The sequence below is a fragment of the Uloborus diversus genome, chromosome 1 (genome assembly GCF_026930045.1).
Source record: "Uloborus diversus isolate 005 chromosome 1, Udiv.v.3.1, whole genome shotgun sequence".
Classification (NCBI taxonomy): Eukaryota; Metazoa; Arthropoda; class Arachnida; order Araneae; family Uloboridae; genus Uloborus; species Uloborus diversus.
The window spans coordinates 68,617,028-68,635,644 of NC_072731.1; the positions used below are offsets into that span (position 1 = coordinate 68,617,028).

Below are 18,617 nucleotides of genomic sequence, written 5' to 3' on the forward strand. Positions count from 1 at the left end.
AGATTTTAAAATTTTTCATATTCACACAAAATATTTTTTTTTACCCAATAAAATTTTGCCAGTTGCAAAATTTTGTATTCAAAATGTAGTTTCTAACTGCCCTACTCTAAAATAAAATTTTCACATTCATTCGAACATTTATTTGACGTATGACCACTTTACCCCATTGACCACTTTCCCCCACCAGACCCTAATGAATTAATGAATGAGTTAATGTATATAGTATGAAAAGTGCGTCAGTATATGCTTTGCATACATAATTCTTTCAATAATATGCTGCTGAATGATAAACAAAAATTATACTTAAAAAGTTTATTTTAAAGCCTCTGTTTCTTTTTCAAGTCCAACTATCTTACAGTATGATTATAAAAGAAATTCAAATAATTTGCATTCATAAAAGAACACGAAACTTGCATAAACAGTAATTTATCAGCGAACGCATTTTTGAACCAAAATAAAAAATAACACTAGTCTACAAAAAAAAAAAAAAAAAAAAAAAAAACTTTTTTTGTCACATGGAGAAAAATATTTGATGAGTAAAATGATGCGCTGAATTCAAATATGCCAACAGTTTTTCTCCGTCACCCGCAGATTTTTTGTAACACTGTACTGAAGTTTGAAAGAAATGCGCATATTCTCATGCATGATTAATTGCATGATTAATACTAAAATGATGTTTAAAAACTTAGCTATTGTTCATTTCTTTCTATACTTGGCATCAGAAACATCCCTATTAAGTGTCTAGCATTAATCAGCAAGAATTTTATTTACTTGGACAATGGGGATCCCCCAAAGATACGTTTATTTAGTTTTACAGCAATAAAATACGTTGCACGATTCTGGTTTTAAGTATTCAATTTTAGCACCAGTGCTGCAAAGTCTTTACAAAGTTTTTAATGTCTTAATTTAATATAAAAAGCCTGTCCAGTCTTTTTTTAAAAATCTTCTTGCCGTTGATTTCCCATTTGCTTAGGAGAAAATAGCATTGTGTTAAAACCAAACTGTTCATAAAATTTATTTAATTCAATTTTTAGATAGAAATAATTGCCCCATGATATGTGTTGTTCAAAAATTTTATCTAAGAAAACTTACAAATCTCCTTATGTTTCCTTCATTTTGACTGAATATGCTGGTGATACTGAAGGCTACGTGTTTCAATCATGCAGTAGTACTTCTTTTAAACTAGTTTCAAAAGAGTTAATACCAAGTCACATCAGTTAGATATTAAAATATGAACATATCCATTATAGAGTCAATATTATTAGGGTATACTAAAGCATTTTCCTTAGAGTAAAAATCTATTAACTATTTTGTTAGCATTCAAATATAAAAATATTGAAAATGTTTCAATTCAAGTAGCGTATATCATGAAAATGGGTGCCATTAAGACGGACCACCATGTTACCATTGCAGCACTAGCAAACCTATCTCCATATTTCTAGTCTTTATGACAAGATTTTAATTGTTATTTATTAGTTTGTATCATCACGTGATAAAGGAAAACACCGGAAAAAATCACTTAAAGCCTATGATTACACGAAAACTGTGGATGATGGAAAAATTCTGATTGAATGTTTGGAATCAGCGTCAAAAATTGCCCTAGAAACACTATAAATGTTTTATGTGACAAAATCTTTGTTTACCAGTGAATCTGTTTATAATAAGAGAAAATTTAACTAGTTGTTAATCATTTAGTACTATAGAAGTATTACATGGTTGCAAAATTTTTTTAAGCATTAATTTCCTTTTTCATTGTTTACATTTATTTAAATGAAAATATTTCATTTGAAAGAAAATATATACAGAAAAATTTCAGTACAAAAAATTTGAAATATTTGCAGCGAATCTCAAAGAGATGTTTTGGTTTAAAATTTTGAGGAACTGTGCGCGGAAGATGAGAGAAACTGATCGTCCTTTAAAAAGAGTGACAAGTTGACGAAGTAAAAAAAAAAGAACAACAACCATATTATGCTAGGATACGTAAAAACGCACTACAAAAGTTCGTAACAATTTGAAAAACATTATATTCACAAATACAGTTCTACACCCTTGTCAGCCTCTATATTTCCCAATAAAAAGTGTTATTTATAGCTATAGCGTTAAAGCGGTGTAAGGAACAAAAACGCGGCGTTTTATATCTCGATGAATATTTGTCGTACTAATGTCAAATGTTTTGTGTTGTGTTGTGTTTGTTAGGGAGATTGTTTCCATAAATATAAGTTAGGGGACCTAGGGTTCGTATAAAAAGTTAGATTTCATATTGTTTCACTTTCTTCTTCAGTTCAAACATTCAATATCTTAGTTGAATAAATACCTTGGTATTTGAAAATAAAATAAGAAATAATAATGTTTAATTGCACAAAATTGCAGATTTCTGCATAAATGTGTTTCAGGAATACAAGGAACCTCTTTTCATTTCAAAATAAGTGAGCTTATGAATGAAGATATCCGATTTTGCTCTTGTCGAATGTCTTTTTATCCATAAGCACACATATTTCGCATTCAAAAGCAAGTCCTCGTAACTAAAAACACGTTTATGCCATAATTTGCAATTTTGTGCAATTAAATGTTGTTATTTCTTATTTTATTTTCCAATAGCTTTATTCTGTATCTTTTTTTGACCATCTTTGCAATGCATATACTATATCTTTTCGTTTTATGCTAGTTTAGGGGACACCTTCTCATCAATGTGAAATTTTGAGTTTCACCAAAATAAATAAATAAATAAATAAATAAATAAAAAATTCTATTCACCACTATCTCTCCCCTGGTTCCACTTCACCCGCCTGGTTACTGCCCAGAATATTTGTTGCATTTAGACAAGATTCTGGGATTAAGTCAACAGTACAATAAAAATATTACTCTGCTTTTCCCCATTCATACGGCATATCCAAATTAATTTCCTTTTCTTTCAGGAAAAATGAAACTGTTATTGATTTTTACTTTTATAATATTTCAGCTATCATATTCCTCTTCTTTTTCGTTTTAACAATAAAAATTCTTATATATTTTTCAGTATCCATGACTGTTGCACTCAAGTGTTTCAGATGTGGAAAGTACACGCCAGATGGCGCTGGTTCTGTGATCCCTTGTTACAGTTACAATGAAACTGACCTTAAAGAATGCCACAAAAAGGACAGATATTGTCTAGTAAGTTTCTATATCTTTACTAATGTGTTACATAAAGAAGTATCAGAAAATGTATAAGCCTGATTAAAATATATCAAATAGCAGAGTCAGAAACCAACCAACCAGGGAAATAACCAACGTTATATAGCATAAATACAGATTAACGCATACACGTGTTTCTGGTTTTAGAGGAACCCCTTTTTCAATGCAAAGTAGTGAGCTTTTGGATGGACGTCTTTACATCCAAAAGCTCTTACTTTGAATTGAAAAAGGATTCCTTGAAACCATCCATCCAAAAGCTCACTACTTTGTATTGAAAAGGCAATTCCTTGAAACCACGAAACACGTGTTTGCAACAATTTGTATATTTGTGCTACAAAACGTTGGTTATTTTCCCGTTACTTCTGTGCAAAAAAAAAAAAAAAAAAATATTTCTTAGCAGAATTAGTTTTTGTTAGCATCCTGGCTTTTATTTTCTTCCTAAGGGTATATATACATTTTTACACATAACTTCTCTTCTTCAGGATGAATATGATGCACAGTGATGCACGTACATAATTTTATGTACATAAATGAATGATAAAAACAATTTATGCTATTCAAAAGTGGTTGATAAATACTTAAAATTTTTCTCTGAAAAACAAAATTTTCACCTCCAATGTGTGTCTTTACGACGGATCCTGTTTCTATTTCATACTGCTTCCAAGAAAACTCGAACGAAAATAACGGATTTTAACAATACTTGGGTAATTTGAAGACTTGATTTAAAAGTCAAACTACCATTTATTAATAAAAGTATTTACGTCTTTTTTCGAACAAAAAAAAAAAAAAAATATAAAAGAAGGGGAAACATTCTGTTTTTCCCAAATTGCAGTTATCTAGGTGTCGTACTTATCCCGACAGTCCGACGGTATTATAACCTCTGAAGTAAGTAATCCACTTTTCTTAAACTTTTCAACATAATGATATTTCGACTTTAATGAACACTGCATTTCCCCTAAAACACTCTTAAAATGGCAGCAGTTCAGACAGAGTTAGTTTCTATTTAATGAAACAGCCGTATAAATGTATAAATTTGACATTTGTGAGTGTATTTAGTGAAGGTTTGCTTTGATTTAATGAGATTTCAAAGCAAGAACTCGTCTTATGTCACTCAAAACACTTATAATGAACAATTCTGTCAATTTAAAAGTTTGCTTTCCGAATTTTATAGCTATGGAGCAAAATGTTTATTAAGACAAAATGAAAATATTTTTGCCACAGTACAACCTTTTTAATGCTAACTAATTGGAACCTGGTGGTGTTCGGACATTCAAATCGTTCGGATTATAGAACAAATTGTGCTTTTAACATGTCCTGTATGTAACAACAGCTAGAAGGTGGATAAAATGTACCAGAAAAGAGAAAAAGATTTTTTTTTTCTTTAATTTAAAAAGTAAATATTCCATATTAAATCAACAAATGGGCCGTACCATACCATTTTTGATTTTGATGAAATTTGATAGATAATATGTACCAATATTCTGTACCCCCAAACTGTTATATTTGTTTCTTGAAAAAATTTTATTCCTGAGATATAGCTATTTTTTTGCTCCGCGGATGAGTAAAATTTGGTATTTTCGATCCTTTTTCAAAAAGCTCTACTAAATTTATTTAAGTTAGTAAGAAGATAAAATATGTCTTATTTTAAAGGTGAAAGAATGAACTTTTAGTTTGAAAAAAGATAAGATTTAAGTTAAGCCTATTAGAAATTTTCAGTTGTCAAATCATGATTGAAAAAGTGCCGTTTTCGTCATTTTGAGCTAAAAACGCCGATGAGGGACTTACGAAGCTAATTTTTTTCTGTTGTAGTTAGTTATGTTTACTAGAATCACAGAAAAAATTAGGTTGATACTAGTAGTTCTTCATTACGAAAAAATTGCTTAAACTTAAGAAAAAAGGAAGAATGGGCTTTTTCACTCCCTAAAAACGAGATGTTTGTTAAGTGATAAAAACTTAAAAATGCTAGAGTAAGAAGCGTTACATTGCCCTTTAAAACGAAACAAAAACTGTCTCGTTTTTTTTTTTTAGGCGTTGAAGAGACATAAATCTTTAAATAAAACATTTGTTTTTGATAAAAAATTGTGCTTTGTAAATCTAGTTAATAAAAATTGAAAATTATTTGTTGTTTAAAATTACATTTTGCAAATATATTTCAATGAAACATGGTTATATTGTATATTTTAGGTATTTATCCAGTCTGCTGGGTCTCTTTTAAGTAATGTGCAGAAGGTATTATTGTATTACTTTAAAGGATTATATCTCCTCTACACCCTAGAAAAACAAGAGAGTTTTTGTTTTGTTTTAAAGAGCAATGCAACGGCTTCTTATTCTAGCATTTTCAAGTTTTTATCTCCTTCCCCAAAGGTCGCTTTTGGTTTTGGGGAGTAAAAAAACCCATTTTTTTCAGTTTTTCTTAAGTTCAACCACTTTTTTTTATAATAAAGGACTGCCAGTATCGGCTTATTTTTTTCTGTACTAGCTAGTATGCACAATTAACTGCAACAGGGGAAAAATTGGTTTCCTACAGTAAGTCCATCATCGGTTTTTAGGCTCGAAATGACGAAAACGGCACTTTTTCAACCACGATTTGACAACGAAAAATTTCTAATTAGGCCGTTTTCGTCATTTCGAGAAAAAAAAGCCGATGATGAACTTATTGTGAGAAACTATTTTTTTCCTGTTGTAGTTGATTGTGCATTCTAGAAGTACAGAAAAGAATATTAAAAAATTGCTTAAATTTAAGAAAAATGAAAAAAAAAAAAATTTTTTTCACTCCCCAAAAGCAACCTGTCGAAAAAGTGTTAAAAATATGAAAATGATAGGGTAAAATGCCGTTACATTGTCCTTTAAAACAAAACAAAAACTGTCTCGTTTCTCTAGGGCGTAGAAGATATATAAGCCTTTAAAGTAATACAATAATAACTTTTGCACATTACTTAACATTAGCCAACTAGAATGGATAAATACTTTAAAAAAATTCCATATAATCATGTTTCATTGAAATATATTTGCAAAATGTAATTTTAAACAACAAATTGCTTCCAATTTTTATGAACTATATTTACAAAACATAATTTTTTGCCAAAAACAAATGTTTCATTTAAAGGTTTACATCTGTTCTGCATCTAAAAAAAAAAAAAAAAAAAAAAAAAAAAACAAGACAGTGTTTGTTGCGTTTTAAAAGGCAATGAAACGGCTTATTACTCTAGCATTTTCAAAAAATTTTCACCTAACAAACATCCAGTTTTTGGGGAGTGAAAAAGCCCATTTTTCATTTTTTCTTAAGCAATTTTTCGTTATGAAGGACTACTAGTATCAACCTATTTTTTCTGTGCTTCTAGTATGCATAACTAACTACAACAGGAAAAAAATTAGCTTCCTACTGTAAGTCCCTCATCGACGTTTTTAGGCTCAAAAGGACGAAAACGGCACTTTTTCAACCATGATTTGAGAGCCAAAAATTTTTAACTAGGCTTAAATTAAAGCTTTTCTTCTTTTGCATAAAAGTTCATAAAAGTTCATTCTTTCATCTTTAAAATAAGACGTATTTGATTTTCTTACTAATTTAAATAAATTTAATAGAGCTTTTTGAAAAAGGATCGAAAATACCAAATTTTACTCATCCGCGGAGCAAATAAAAAAAGATAAAAAAAAAAAAAAAAACCGGTAGAATCCATGTCAATTCAACAAGGGGTGTAACATGGTGGTTTCGGATTTTTTTTGAATTTAACGTATGTTAAAATTTGTAAAAAATTTAGAAATATGTTTTTTTTTTATTTCGCCCAAAACAATTCCTGGTCCGAGATACAGTCCCCCAAAGATGGTGGTACTGTCATAATTTCTCACTAGGGATTTTCGTCAAAATTTTTAAAATCCATTATCTCAGGAATTGTAGAACATATTTTGTTGAGGTTCGTTTTATTTAAAAATATATATTTCCTTGTTTAAAAACATATGCAACAGTTTTAAATATGTGCTTTAGTTTTCTGTAAACAGTCTTTCGAAAAAAAAAAGTTTAAAATATTTTTTTTTTTTTGGTTTTTCTCAAAAATGTCAATTTTTAAATTTTTCATTTTTTTTAGTTTATTAGTACCATTGAGCACAACGTTCCCTGAAAAAGAGAGCTTCCACTTTTTCGTTCAACAAATTTTAGAGGAATTTGAAAAAATGAGGGTTTTTAAGGAATTTTTTACGTAGTGGCAGACCAGAAAATTCAAAAACATTTTTCGCAACAAGTGGATCGAGAACACTTTTAATTAAGTTACATAGTGACGTTTTCATTTTGAGTCTCCACTTTATCCAGAAGTTTTATTTTTTATGAAAATAAGAACGCGGCCTCCAACCGATTCGCTGCATTTCCCCACGCAATCTTTCAGCGTAGCGCCGAAAGAATCGTAAAACGCAAAAATTCAATATCCTGGATAAAATGGCAACTCAAAATGAGAGTTTCGCTATATAACTTAATTAAAAGTGATTGATCTCTGGCCACTTGTTGCGTAAATTTTGTTTGAACTTTTAGGTCTGCCGTCACGTAAAGAGTTCCGTAAAAACTCTCATTTTTTCAAATGCCTCTATAATTTGTAAAACGAAAAAGTGGAACCTCTCCTTTTCAGGGAACGTAGCACTCAGTGGTATTAATAAACTAAAAAAATAAAATTTTTTAAAATTGACAGTTTCGAGAAAAATTAAAAAAAAATATTTTAAACTTTTTTTTTTTCAAAAAACCTTAGAAAAGAAACTAAAGCACATATTTCAAAATGCTGCATATGCTTTTTAAACAAGAAAAATATGCTTTTAAATAAAACAAACCGCAACAAAATATGTTCTACCGTTCTTGAGATAATGGACTTCAAAAATTTGGACGAAAATTCCAAGTGAGAAATCATGACAGGGCCGCCATCTTTGGCGTCCTGTATCTCGACCCAGAAATTTTTTTGGAAAAAAGAAAAAAAAAAAAAAGAAAAAAAAATGTATTTCTTAATTTTTTATGAATTTTGACTTATTTTGAATTTAAAAAAATCCGAGACCATTATGTTACGCCCCCTTTAGAATTGACATGGGTTCTACCAGGAAAAAAACTTTTCCAAGAAAAAATATAACAGTTTAGGAGTACAGAATATTGGTACATATAACCTACCAAATTTCATCAAAATCAAATATGGTGCGGCATGAAAATATATGGAAATTTGTTGATTTTATATAGAATGTCCCAAATATAAACAGTATTTCAGCAGAAAATAAGAAAACACAATAATCGGAAGACCGATATTCCGTTATACCGGGAACGGCTGGAAACGGTCAAAATTGCCGTTCTTCAAAAGATGCAGTATGAAAGATGCATAATTAAGAAAGATGTAGCATCATTTTAAGTTAGATGCAATATGAATTAAAAGTTATACAGTTTAACTTGGAACAAATTGCAAAAACAAATGGAGAGTACATTTCAAACATCTTTCACGTAGGCTCAGTTCAAATTCAGTAGAAGAAATGGGACTTACGCCGTGGGAAAAAAAAAGAAGAGAAAAATTCTAAAACTCTGCGCAAGTGAATATTTCTCTGAAAAATATGTATTTAAAGGTCCCACATCAAAAATCATTCATCTTGCTGCCTTTCGTATGAAATAATCCAATTTTTTAAAAAAAGTAACCCATGGTCATTTTAACCGCTGTTGACCGTTCTAGGTACATTTGGAAATTTCATAGAAGCAAAATAAGATTAAATGGATGAATTTCTTTCTGGAAGATGCTTATTGATTTTTAGAAAAAAAAAAAATATCAAACAAATTAATTAAAACCAAAAAATTTTGAGCGTATTTTTTTTTTACAATCAAAATGAGCAATCTGACTGTTCTTGTGTTAAACATACATAATAGTACAACACTGTACTACAGAGAATAAAGCGCTAGTTAGTCAAAAATTTTAAATTAAAAAAATACTCATTTACTTCTGAACCAATTACAAAGTGCATTTTATGGCTGCTAAGTCTCAAACTTGTTTCAAAACCACCAATTTCAGTATGGATTGCATTTCGTACCAGTTCATAGATAGCTGACTACAATCCAGTAAACGCATGAGCATCTTTTTTTTCTTCAAAACAGATAATAGTATTACCATTTGCACTAGACATATCCAAGATTTTGTCTTTCGCCTTTTACTAGTGGGTGATTTATTTTTAAGTACAAAAACTTGAGTTTTTTGTTGAAAAGATTTAAAAATTTATGAAAAAAATGAAGGAAATTGAGGAAATAGAATTAAAAGCACGAAGCAGAGTAAAATATTCCACATGCATTTAAGTCAAAAGTAGTTTACATATACCGTCATCGAAAGTGAGTAAAGCACAGGAGATGTTTCTGAAAACATGAAGAACCTCATAAAATTAACAAGCTAAATTAAAATAGCCACTGAACGCCCGCATGAATGAAGCAACAGACAGAGCATGATATAAAGTTAGCAGTAAGCGCCAGTTACACTTGTAAAAAAAGTTTCATTCATTTTTTCTAGTCTGTGTAGATAATTCAAATGAATTATGCATGGAAAATTTTTCTTTTTTCAGAAGTATCTAAATGAAGGAATTGTAGTCAGAGATTGTGCTCATGAGTGTAAATCGGGAGGTAAGAGACTGTTTTCTTACTAAATTATTGCTAATCCCATACATGCTTGTTTCATTTATTTTTCGTACGCCCTTTAACTTTAGTGTTATTTACATTCACAAACTGCAATTTAAAGCGAGATAAGTGGAATATTTTCCACCTGACCTAAAATGGAATAAAATATAAGTTCAGACATGTATTTAAAAAAAAAAGAGTTTTTGTCTTGTGTACCAGCCTTCAGAGGTAGAAACCAAACGTTATCTTTTTCTAGAGAAATTTGTTTTGTTTTAATGGTTTTGCATCTCAAGAATTGTTTTTGCATCAATCGTAATAGTTTTGAAGGTAAAATACTTTTGCATCGCGTGACAGTACTATGCATATAGCAGTGCAGTAATATTTTAAATATTTTGCTTTAAACTCAGAAATGAATATCTAAATTGAAACTCTCGTGAAATTGCACAATAAAAAGCATTCAGAAAGGAATTAAGGTAGAATGCTCTAAAGCTGACACCCAAAACATAATTCCTAAAATTAAGGTATTGTTGCCGAATAGTCTCCTTCCGCGTTATTATGTACAGGAATACAAGTTTTCAATTAGTATACATACTTGAAACAATTTTTTTTAAGTTTATTTAGAAACTCTCATACGGAAAACTGTTCTTTTGTCCCCCGCACGTGACGCTTGATACATTTCATTAAAAATAATCATTTAAAAGAGGTTATGAACAAAATTTAGTTGCTTAAGATATCACAAGCGTATGTGTGATTTCTTGAGCAAAAAATGTCGTTATTGCCTTTTTAATGAAATATAAAAAACCGTAACGTGCGGGACAAAACGACCGTTTTCAATGGAATGGCCATACACATTTTTTTTTTCACACAACGGTTTAAATCATTATCTCTCTACAAATTAGACATGTTTCCTTTACTTTGGAACCTTAGCTTTCAAAACCTACAATTTGTTTCGTCATTGCTATATTAATTGAGTAAAAATATTAATGAGCTCATAAAGCAAACAATAAGAGGTTGACTTTGGATGTCCAGCTCGTCACGCATGCAAATAAATTGCATTTTACGCAACAAAGTAGCTTAATGACAAAATAATACTGTGTTACGAGTATCTTTCTATCAAATGTAAAGATAAAAAAACGTGCTTTCACATATTTAATTAAAATATTAAGATCTGCAACAAAATGTTGGGGAAATTATCGAGTCGGACTGTTTTGCATGCGACGGTAGAATGGACCTAATATGTTCTTTTAAAAATGCCTTGTTTTTACCTCTATTATGCGTCTTATTTACTAGCGTTTCGCTGCGCTGTTTTAGAGGCAATGTTGCGTATGATGTACTCTTTTCACAACGGCCCCGAATTTCTGAGTTAATGACAATTCCATTGTAACTGGTGTTAAGCTGTTTATTTACTTTATTAGTATTGTCTCTTCTTACTTATAACGTTCCTAAAGCACTATTTGTGGCATTAAAAAAAAGTTGAGCTAATGCTGCATGATCTGGCAAATCAACCTCCTGTATTTGGAGAAGGCACTGTGTGAGTTTTGTTGGAAATACGGAGAAGAGTATCAATCCACTGCAGTGAGCGAGTCATTTTCTGTAGTTTCAATAGCATAGGCAGTGAGCATCGTCGTCTTGTGTGGAGAATTACATTCTTAACTACAGGACCCCGCACAGCTTTGCCCGTAGTAGAAATTTAAAAGGTCATATGGTTCGCCAGTATATTTACGGATAATGGATGATGAATTTCCCTCGAATTTGTTTTGTTCACTTGCTCGCCCATGTTACGGAAATTTCCTCGTCCACGTTATGATAATTTGCTCGGTAAAATGTTCTTAAAATTGGAATAGAAAAAGAACAAAATCGAATTTTCAAAAAATCGCATCGAGGTGCACTGCACACCCCCATGCTAGAAACTAATTTTGACCTAATTTCATGAAAATCGGCCGCACAGTTTAGGCGCTATGCCCGTCATAGAGATCTGGACAGATATCCCGACAGAGACCCAGACAAACTTCGAGCTTTTTTATTAGTAAAGATGAAGATGATGAGAGATTCGGTTATTATACCACTCAGCGACCATATGGCGTTGGTCGACACGATTCTGATATGCTACAAATAATGTAGATGTCTTTTTTGAAATGCAATACAAGCGTTATCAGAGCACTTTTGCTGATAAGAAGGTGTTTCAAACTTGTGTTCTATACATTGCGACATCACTTTAACTTTAATTTGTTTCGAGATGATAAATGATGAGACACTTTTTCCATGACATTACAAGTTATTACAAGAACATTTTACACTTTTTTTCTAAGTAGTTGCTCTGCTTGTATATGAGGTTATTTGCCTGAAGCTCAGTTGTGGCTATTCCAGACTGATGAGCCCAAAACAGGACCGAAGCTGTACCTTCAGGATGCTGCAACTGAGCTTTTTGGTTTTGCTTGCATATTTAATTCTGTTTGTTTTAGTTAATATTACGTGATGAAATATTTTTTGCAGTTATTTAAACAACAAATAATAGCGGCTTCTTTCTTCTTCTGTTTTTGCAGTTCAAGAGTTGTCAGAATTTTTCTGCTGTCAAGAAGACGGTTGCAACACTGCTCCTGAATTTGGTCGAGCATGGACATTGTGGCACATGTTATCTATTGTCTTTCTAACATGGTGCATGACGTAGAATATGACGTCATATAAAAACAAACAAAAGCATGGTATGAGCAAAACACGACTTATAATGCACAAGTGCCACCACCTTTCCTTACAGTACAGTGCGTTTAAACATAAAAATTATTGCATGATATTAACTACAAATAGTAGTTTTTGTTATAAACTATGTATACTGTGGTATATATTCAGTAGCTTCATCTATTTTTTGTTTCAATAGATCGCAATCTTGTAGAGAAAAGTTCAGCTGCCATTGTTAAAAAACAATGAAAGTATAAACAATATAAACTAAGGTGCTCATAAGTTTGTTCTTGTGATTTAACAAAATGCTGTCAGCAGAGAGATAAAAAATAAATTCTCTGCTGCAATGCAGTTACAAGCCCCAATTTGCGCACTAAATCAACTTAACATTTTTGAATAAATATTGACAGTATCATCAAACTACTTCGTCTACATTTCCCCTCAAAATCATTGATGAAAAACAAATTAAGATCTACGGTTGCTTGAAACTTTTATTTGCTGCAATATTTTCGGAGGGCATGCAAAAACCAAGTGTACATTTTAAGGGAGGGCTCGTGAAGGATCGTAGAATCCCTGAAACGGTTTGATTTCAATAGCAACAGTTTGAACAATTAACAAAAAGGGAATATGAATTCTCACACAATGGGGGACACAAATCCCCCAAAATGTATTGGGAATTCTGAACAATACAAAAAAAAAAAAAAAAACACCATTACTTTTTTTCAGATTGTGCCAATAACAGCCTGGGAAAATATTTGTAGTACTACGAGTATATTAGCAATTACGTTACCACGGCACTGAACTACAAATTTCGAACGCTCTACTTGATGAACTTTGGATAAATCTATAGAAATTGTAAATTACCTAAATTTGTTATCTAACATAAAAATGCATACTTCAGCTGTATTTGTAAAAACTCAGTTCATTTATATGGGAAATATGTGTTTAATTTAAGAAACATCTTAGTAGAAGTTTTTAAACATGAGAATGAACTTATGTACCCTTTAGTTGCATCAGTTTCAGCTTTCATTAAAATACTTGAGAAGATCAAACTTTTCTAATCTTGCATTTATACCTTACAATAAAATAATCTTAGCTTTCAAACCTTTATTTATGTTTTACATATCACACATATGTTTGTGATACATTTAGCAGTGTTAACAATCTATCTGTAAAAAGGAAAAAGAATATACTTGATGTGATGTACTTTTATTGTGATGAACTGTGATGGATGGTTTATGTTTTACCGAAAATGTAAATAATAAGGCATTGTATTATAGATTACTAGGCAATGTGACGAATAAGAAAATAGGCAGACGTTCAGCATAGCATTTTTATAATTTAAATAGCTTCTCAAATTGATGCCAAGGTCACAAACAGGTACTTTTTCTGACGGAGTTTGGTTCATAAACTGTCCTATCGAAGTCATGTACAGGATTAGCTAGAACTATTGTTCAATAACCTGTAGATAACTGGTGCAGTCGATAAAAAAGCAAGAATCATGCTGTGTAATATGGTCGCAAATACTTATACAATGCTGACATGTTTGCCCATTGTGGCGTAGTGGAATGGTTGTATTACGCTTTGCCAAGTAACAACACAGTTTTCTAGGACTAGAAATTTATGAGTGCAATCTGGACTATTTTCATATGTGAGTATTTACGCTATTTACAGTCGTATTCACCAAAATGAACATACACGGTTCTTCGGCTACACTTTGCTTCAAACGGAGAACTTTGTAGGAAATTACGAACAGTTCGTACGTAATAACAATGCGACACTACAACAATGGGATCGTTTCAAAAATTTTAAAAGTTTTTTTTTTCTGTAAGAGCATGCTTATAAACATAGGATCTGACCATTTTTTTAAGTAATTTGTTTAAGTTTAATATTTTTAAAAAATTACTTAAATCTGTGCGCTTTCATTGTTTAAATTTCTGCCAATGACATCACAAATGATGAAATTCCATTTCATGTTGCCATTCACAGAGCCAAATATTTAATTCGCATCTTTACTCACGTGTATTGGCAACGATATGGTTGATAGCAAGCGTAGAACGCAGTTTTAATTCGCTTCTTGATTATCATTACGTGGAAATGCGGTGGGAAGATGCGCTAAAGAGCAGCATTTGCGACGTAGTCAAGACCACGGCTTGTTTGAAAAGTTGGACATTTTAAAAAAATAATTGAAAAATATCTGTTGGGAAAATAAAAGTATTTTCTGGAACCATGCTATTCTTTTCGCTTATTCTATCAATTTCACCTCTAAAGTATTACTTTTGACTGAAGGAAACAACCCTATTGAGCCTCTGGAACACAATCTCGCACTTGTAGAGATTTTTGTCCCTTACCCCATGAGACAGTTGATGTATTTCCCAACTCCACACCACGGAGTCCTGGTGTCCTCTCCTCGATCCACAAAAATTTTTTTGGCACCGGAACCAACAAGAGGCGTGCCCGTGCCATCTTTAATTTTTTTTTTTCTTTGATTGGTGGACTTCTTGGCGCTACGATCGTAGCTAAATCAGGAAACGATTTCATTTGCTTGACCACAGGCACCAAAAATTTTACACCCACCCACTGCACTCGGCATCACGGCACAAGATCACACGCGACCGTGAATATTTGTATTCAAAAGGTGCGACACCACCAAAGGACCTAACGGTGTCCCAGCCTATTCACTACTCAGACTGGACGGCGCCGTACGTAAATCTTGGTGACCTATCAAGGTGTACCAGCAGTAGGGACACGTGGAAAGGAGTACGTCACACCATTTAATTCGTTGTAGTTTGGTGAAGGTAACGATATCAGATTCAGTATATGAAAGATAAATTTGATCTTCGCCCTGTGCCATTTTCCCCCATAAATAATTCTTAAAATCATCTTTTCGAACATACTTATGTACTAAACGGTACATAAACTAAGTTTCATATGCATATGTCAGTACGGATCTTAGATTTTTTTTTTTTTTTTGAATACAAAGCTTGTTTTTCTTTTGATCACTTTCGATTTCATATATTTTTTCGTATTGCACTGACATATCTATTAGCCAAACTCGATTTTGGATTCCGATTAATTTTTACAGTATTTCAAATATTAAAGCGATTTTTTGCGAAAAATTATTCTAAATATAATGTTTTCATTACATTGCCTAGAGAATTGATGCAATGTCTTTTTTTACGCACATTAACGGTAACTCTTATACCAAATAACAAAATGAAAACAAAACAGAAAAATAAGCCATTATTACACGTTATATTTTCAAGAATTAAGAAACTTCCATCAGCAATGAAAAAGACGGAAAAATGATCATGAACTTTCGGTTGGTCGAAAATAAGCTTTTATGTCTAATGAGGTGCTATGGAATGTTTTATCAGTAGTGTTGAAAGGAATTTCACGTAATTTCTTTCATTGCAATTACATCATAGCTCAGCTTTCTCAATGCATAAACTTGTCTTATAACTTTCATCACGTCAAATTTTACTTCAAGTTCTTACGGACGACAAACATTGCTGTAGAAGTATTAAACGTGAGTTACATAAAATTGCATCAAGTAATTTTTAAAGCTCTTATAATCAAAGTCGAGTCCATGCACAGTTCGTTTCCTTCTTGACTTGGTGTTGAAGATTTATGGGTAAGGTTGTTGCAAATTTTCCCGAGTTACTGCTCTAATCCAGACGTGCTTTTTGGTTTTTTACAAATCTGCAACGAAAATTTATAGCAGAAGGCTTTAAGTTGTGACGGAGTAAAATATTTTAGTTATGGAAATTTAAAAAAAATTAAAATAAATTTCTCGAATCTTTTCCCAAGAAAAAGAGGTACTTCTCTGTTAAAGGTACGTCACTTGGCACATTTTTTTACTTTTGGAGATTTCAGTTCATTTATCGCTATTGTAAACGAAAAATGTACTAGTTGGCGACATTCAAACATCTGCAATTTCCAAATTATAGAGTTTCCACAAACTTGTAGATATCGCCAACCACTTTTCTGTTGTCACCAAGGTAGAAAGTTAACAAGTAGCCAAACCAAGTGAAGTTACCTTTAACAGTAATGTACCGGAAAGGATAAAATGATATAAAACGAGGGGAAATTTTGTGCTTAACACCAAGTGTTATATTTTCAGAATAACAAAACTTTTTACCACCGGTGTGGGGATACCAAATTGTCAATAGTACCACAATAGTGTGGAGCATGAATCTTTCGTGGACAACAAAACGTTTTTTGTATTCAACTTATTGTTATAAGAGCTGAAGTTTTATTCATTACATGACTTTTTCCTATGATTGCGTTGGAATGCATTTATTTATTTCCCCTATTATTGTTCCCCTCCCCTGAATATTATTTATGTAACTGATGTGAGGATATAACTTTGTATTTCTACAATTTCATTGATCAATATGATTTCATATAAATGTCTTATAATCTATGTAAAAAAATGTATACATGCATGTATTATAAAAATTTTTGCTCCAAAGGAATAAAATTGTTATACGAAGTTAATGTGCTTACATTTATGGAATAAAGGAACTTGTGATAATGTAAAAATCAAGCTTTCAGACAGTCTTTGATAGGCACTCATGTATTATCCCGTCGACCGAAACCGAAATTATTGCCAAAAGAGAATTGAGATAAAAAAATAACGCCAAATATCTCCATCTGAAGGTTTTACAAAATGAATATAGCAAGCTTTACGCCTTCTACATTGGCAATTCATGGTGATTATGATAAGGAACATAAAGAACAATGTCAAAAAAACACAAAATTTTTGTAAATTTTTTTACTCGTGTTTCGAGTTTATAAAGATTTGCTTTTTCAATGTAAAAAGATGTGAGTACCGTCTGGCGTAAACACATCCGTCTAAGTCCAAGAAACATGTAAAGTAATATTAGTGCAAATTTCAAATTGCTTAATAAACTTTTTAAAACTGATTAGTAAGATGTAATCTGTTTAAGAATGAGAAAATAACTAATTAGAGTATGATAAACTATAGATTGCAAGAAAATCAACTTTGAAAGTCAGGAAAACTACGAAAATAAAATGATAGTTTCAAATGATAGATTTAAAATCTATTACAGCTTTTATGAGCAATAAATAGTGCAGTCTTAAAAACTATTTGCACGATCTTAAAAGGTTTTCTTTCGTGGTCTTTAACATTAAATGTTTTAGAACGATTTAACTGTAGTCTCTTTCCGGAAACAAAAATGAATTTCATAAATTGGAATTTTTGATTCATCTAAACCGATGAGAGGATATTTTGTTAGAATGTCTGAAGATCACAAGAAGAGGTCGCAATGTCAAAAGTCGTTTATGAAATATTTTAAGGCTAAGTAATAAAAGTTTTCTTGAATTATACGATTGATAATCCACATCAAAAAAATTTTCGGATTTATGTAACGAAAGCAAAACATACGTTACTAGAAATTTGTAAAATTATTCTTTCATTTAAATGAAAAATGGTGAAAAATGATTTCTGCTAAAATGTTTAAAATAAAATTTTGAAAAATGAAAAAAAAAAACTGTCAAAAGATGCAAAAATTAAGAGTACAATAGAGCCTCTACATCAGTTCAAAAGTGTTCAAAACAACAAACAGTTGTGAGTGGGTTACAGCAACGAAGTGTGTTGAACACTTTTATACTGATGGAAATGCCCTATTGTAGCATCGAAATATATTTCTGTCTTCCTTGAAAATTTGTATTTTATTCACGATGTATATTCCTTTCAATTATATTCCTTCATCTTTTAAATTTTTTTAACGTTATTTACTTACTCACTGATGTAACATTATTCCTCTCAATTTTTCAAAAAAAAAAAAAAAGTCAAACTTCTCATACGTATTGCATTAAAAATAAAGTACGTTGACATGTCTGCATAACATTACAGCACTTATTTAAATTCAAGGTGTTCTAAACTTCGAAGTTATTTTAAATGTAATCCATAAAAAGCTTCTTATGATGAAATCGTTTGGTGTCAACTGACTGTCGGAAAATGCGATTGCTTTTCAAAACTAAATAATCATAATTTAAATCACATTAAATGTCTTCAGATGTTTTTAATCCATTATATATTTATAAATATTAAGAGTATATGGAATTGTTGTTGACATCTTGAGGATTACGTTTTTTTCTGAATCGAAAGTACCGTGCTTTAGCTAAATGGTAAAATATT

The 18,617-nt window shown here is 31.2% G+C and overlaps 1 protein-coding gene across 1 annotated transcript in view; it reads left to right on the forward strand.

Annotated features, from left to right (window-relative positions):
• LOC129224203 (uncharacterized) overlaps positions 1 to 12,443 on the forward strand; it is a 109,285-nt gene extending 96,842 nt beyond the window's left edge. Inside the window, exons 2-4 of the mRNA XM_054858657.1 lie at positions 3,017 to 3,150; positions 9,724 to 9,781; positions 12,319 to 12,443. Of these exons, the coding sequence (XP_054714632.1) occupies positions 3,017 to 3,150; positions 9,724 to 9,781; positions 12,319 to 12,443 (317 nt within the window). The remainder of the gene's footprint in view (positions 1 to 3,016; positions 3,151 to 9,723; positions 9,782 to 12,318) is intronic.
• Positions 12,444 to 18,617: the final 6,174 nt, after the last annotated feature.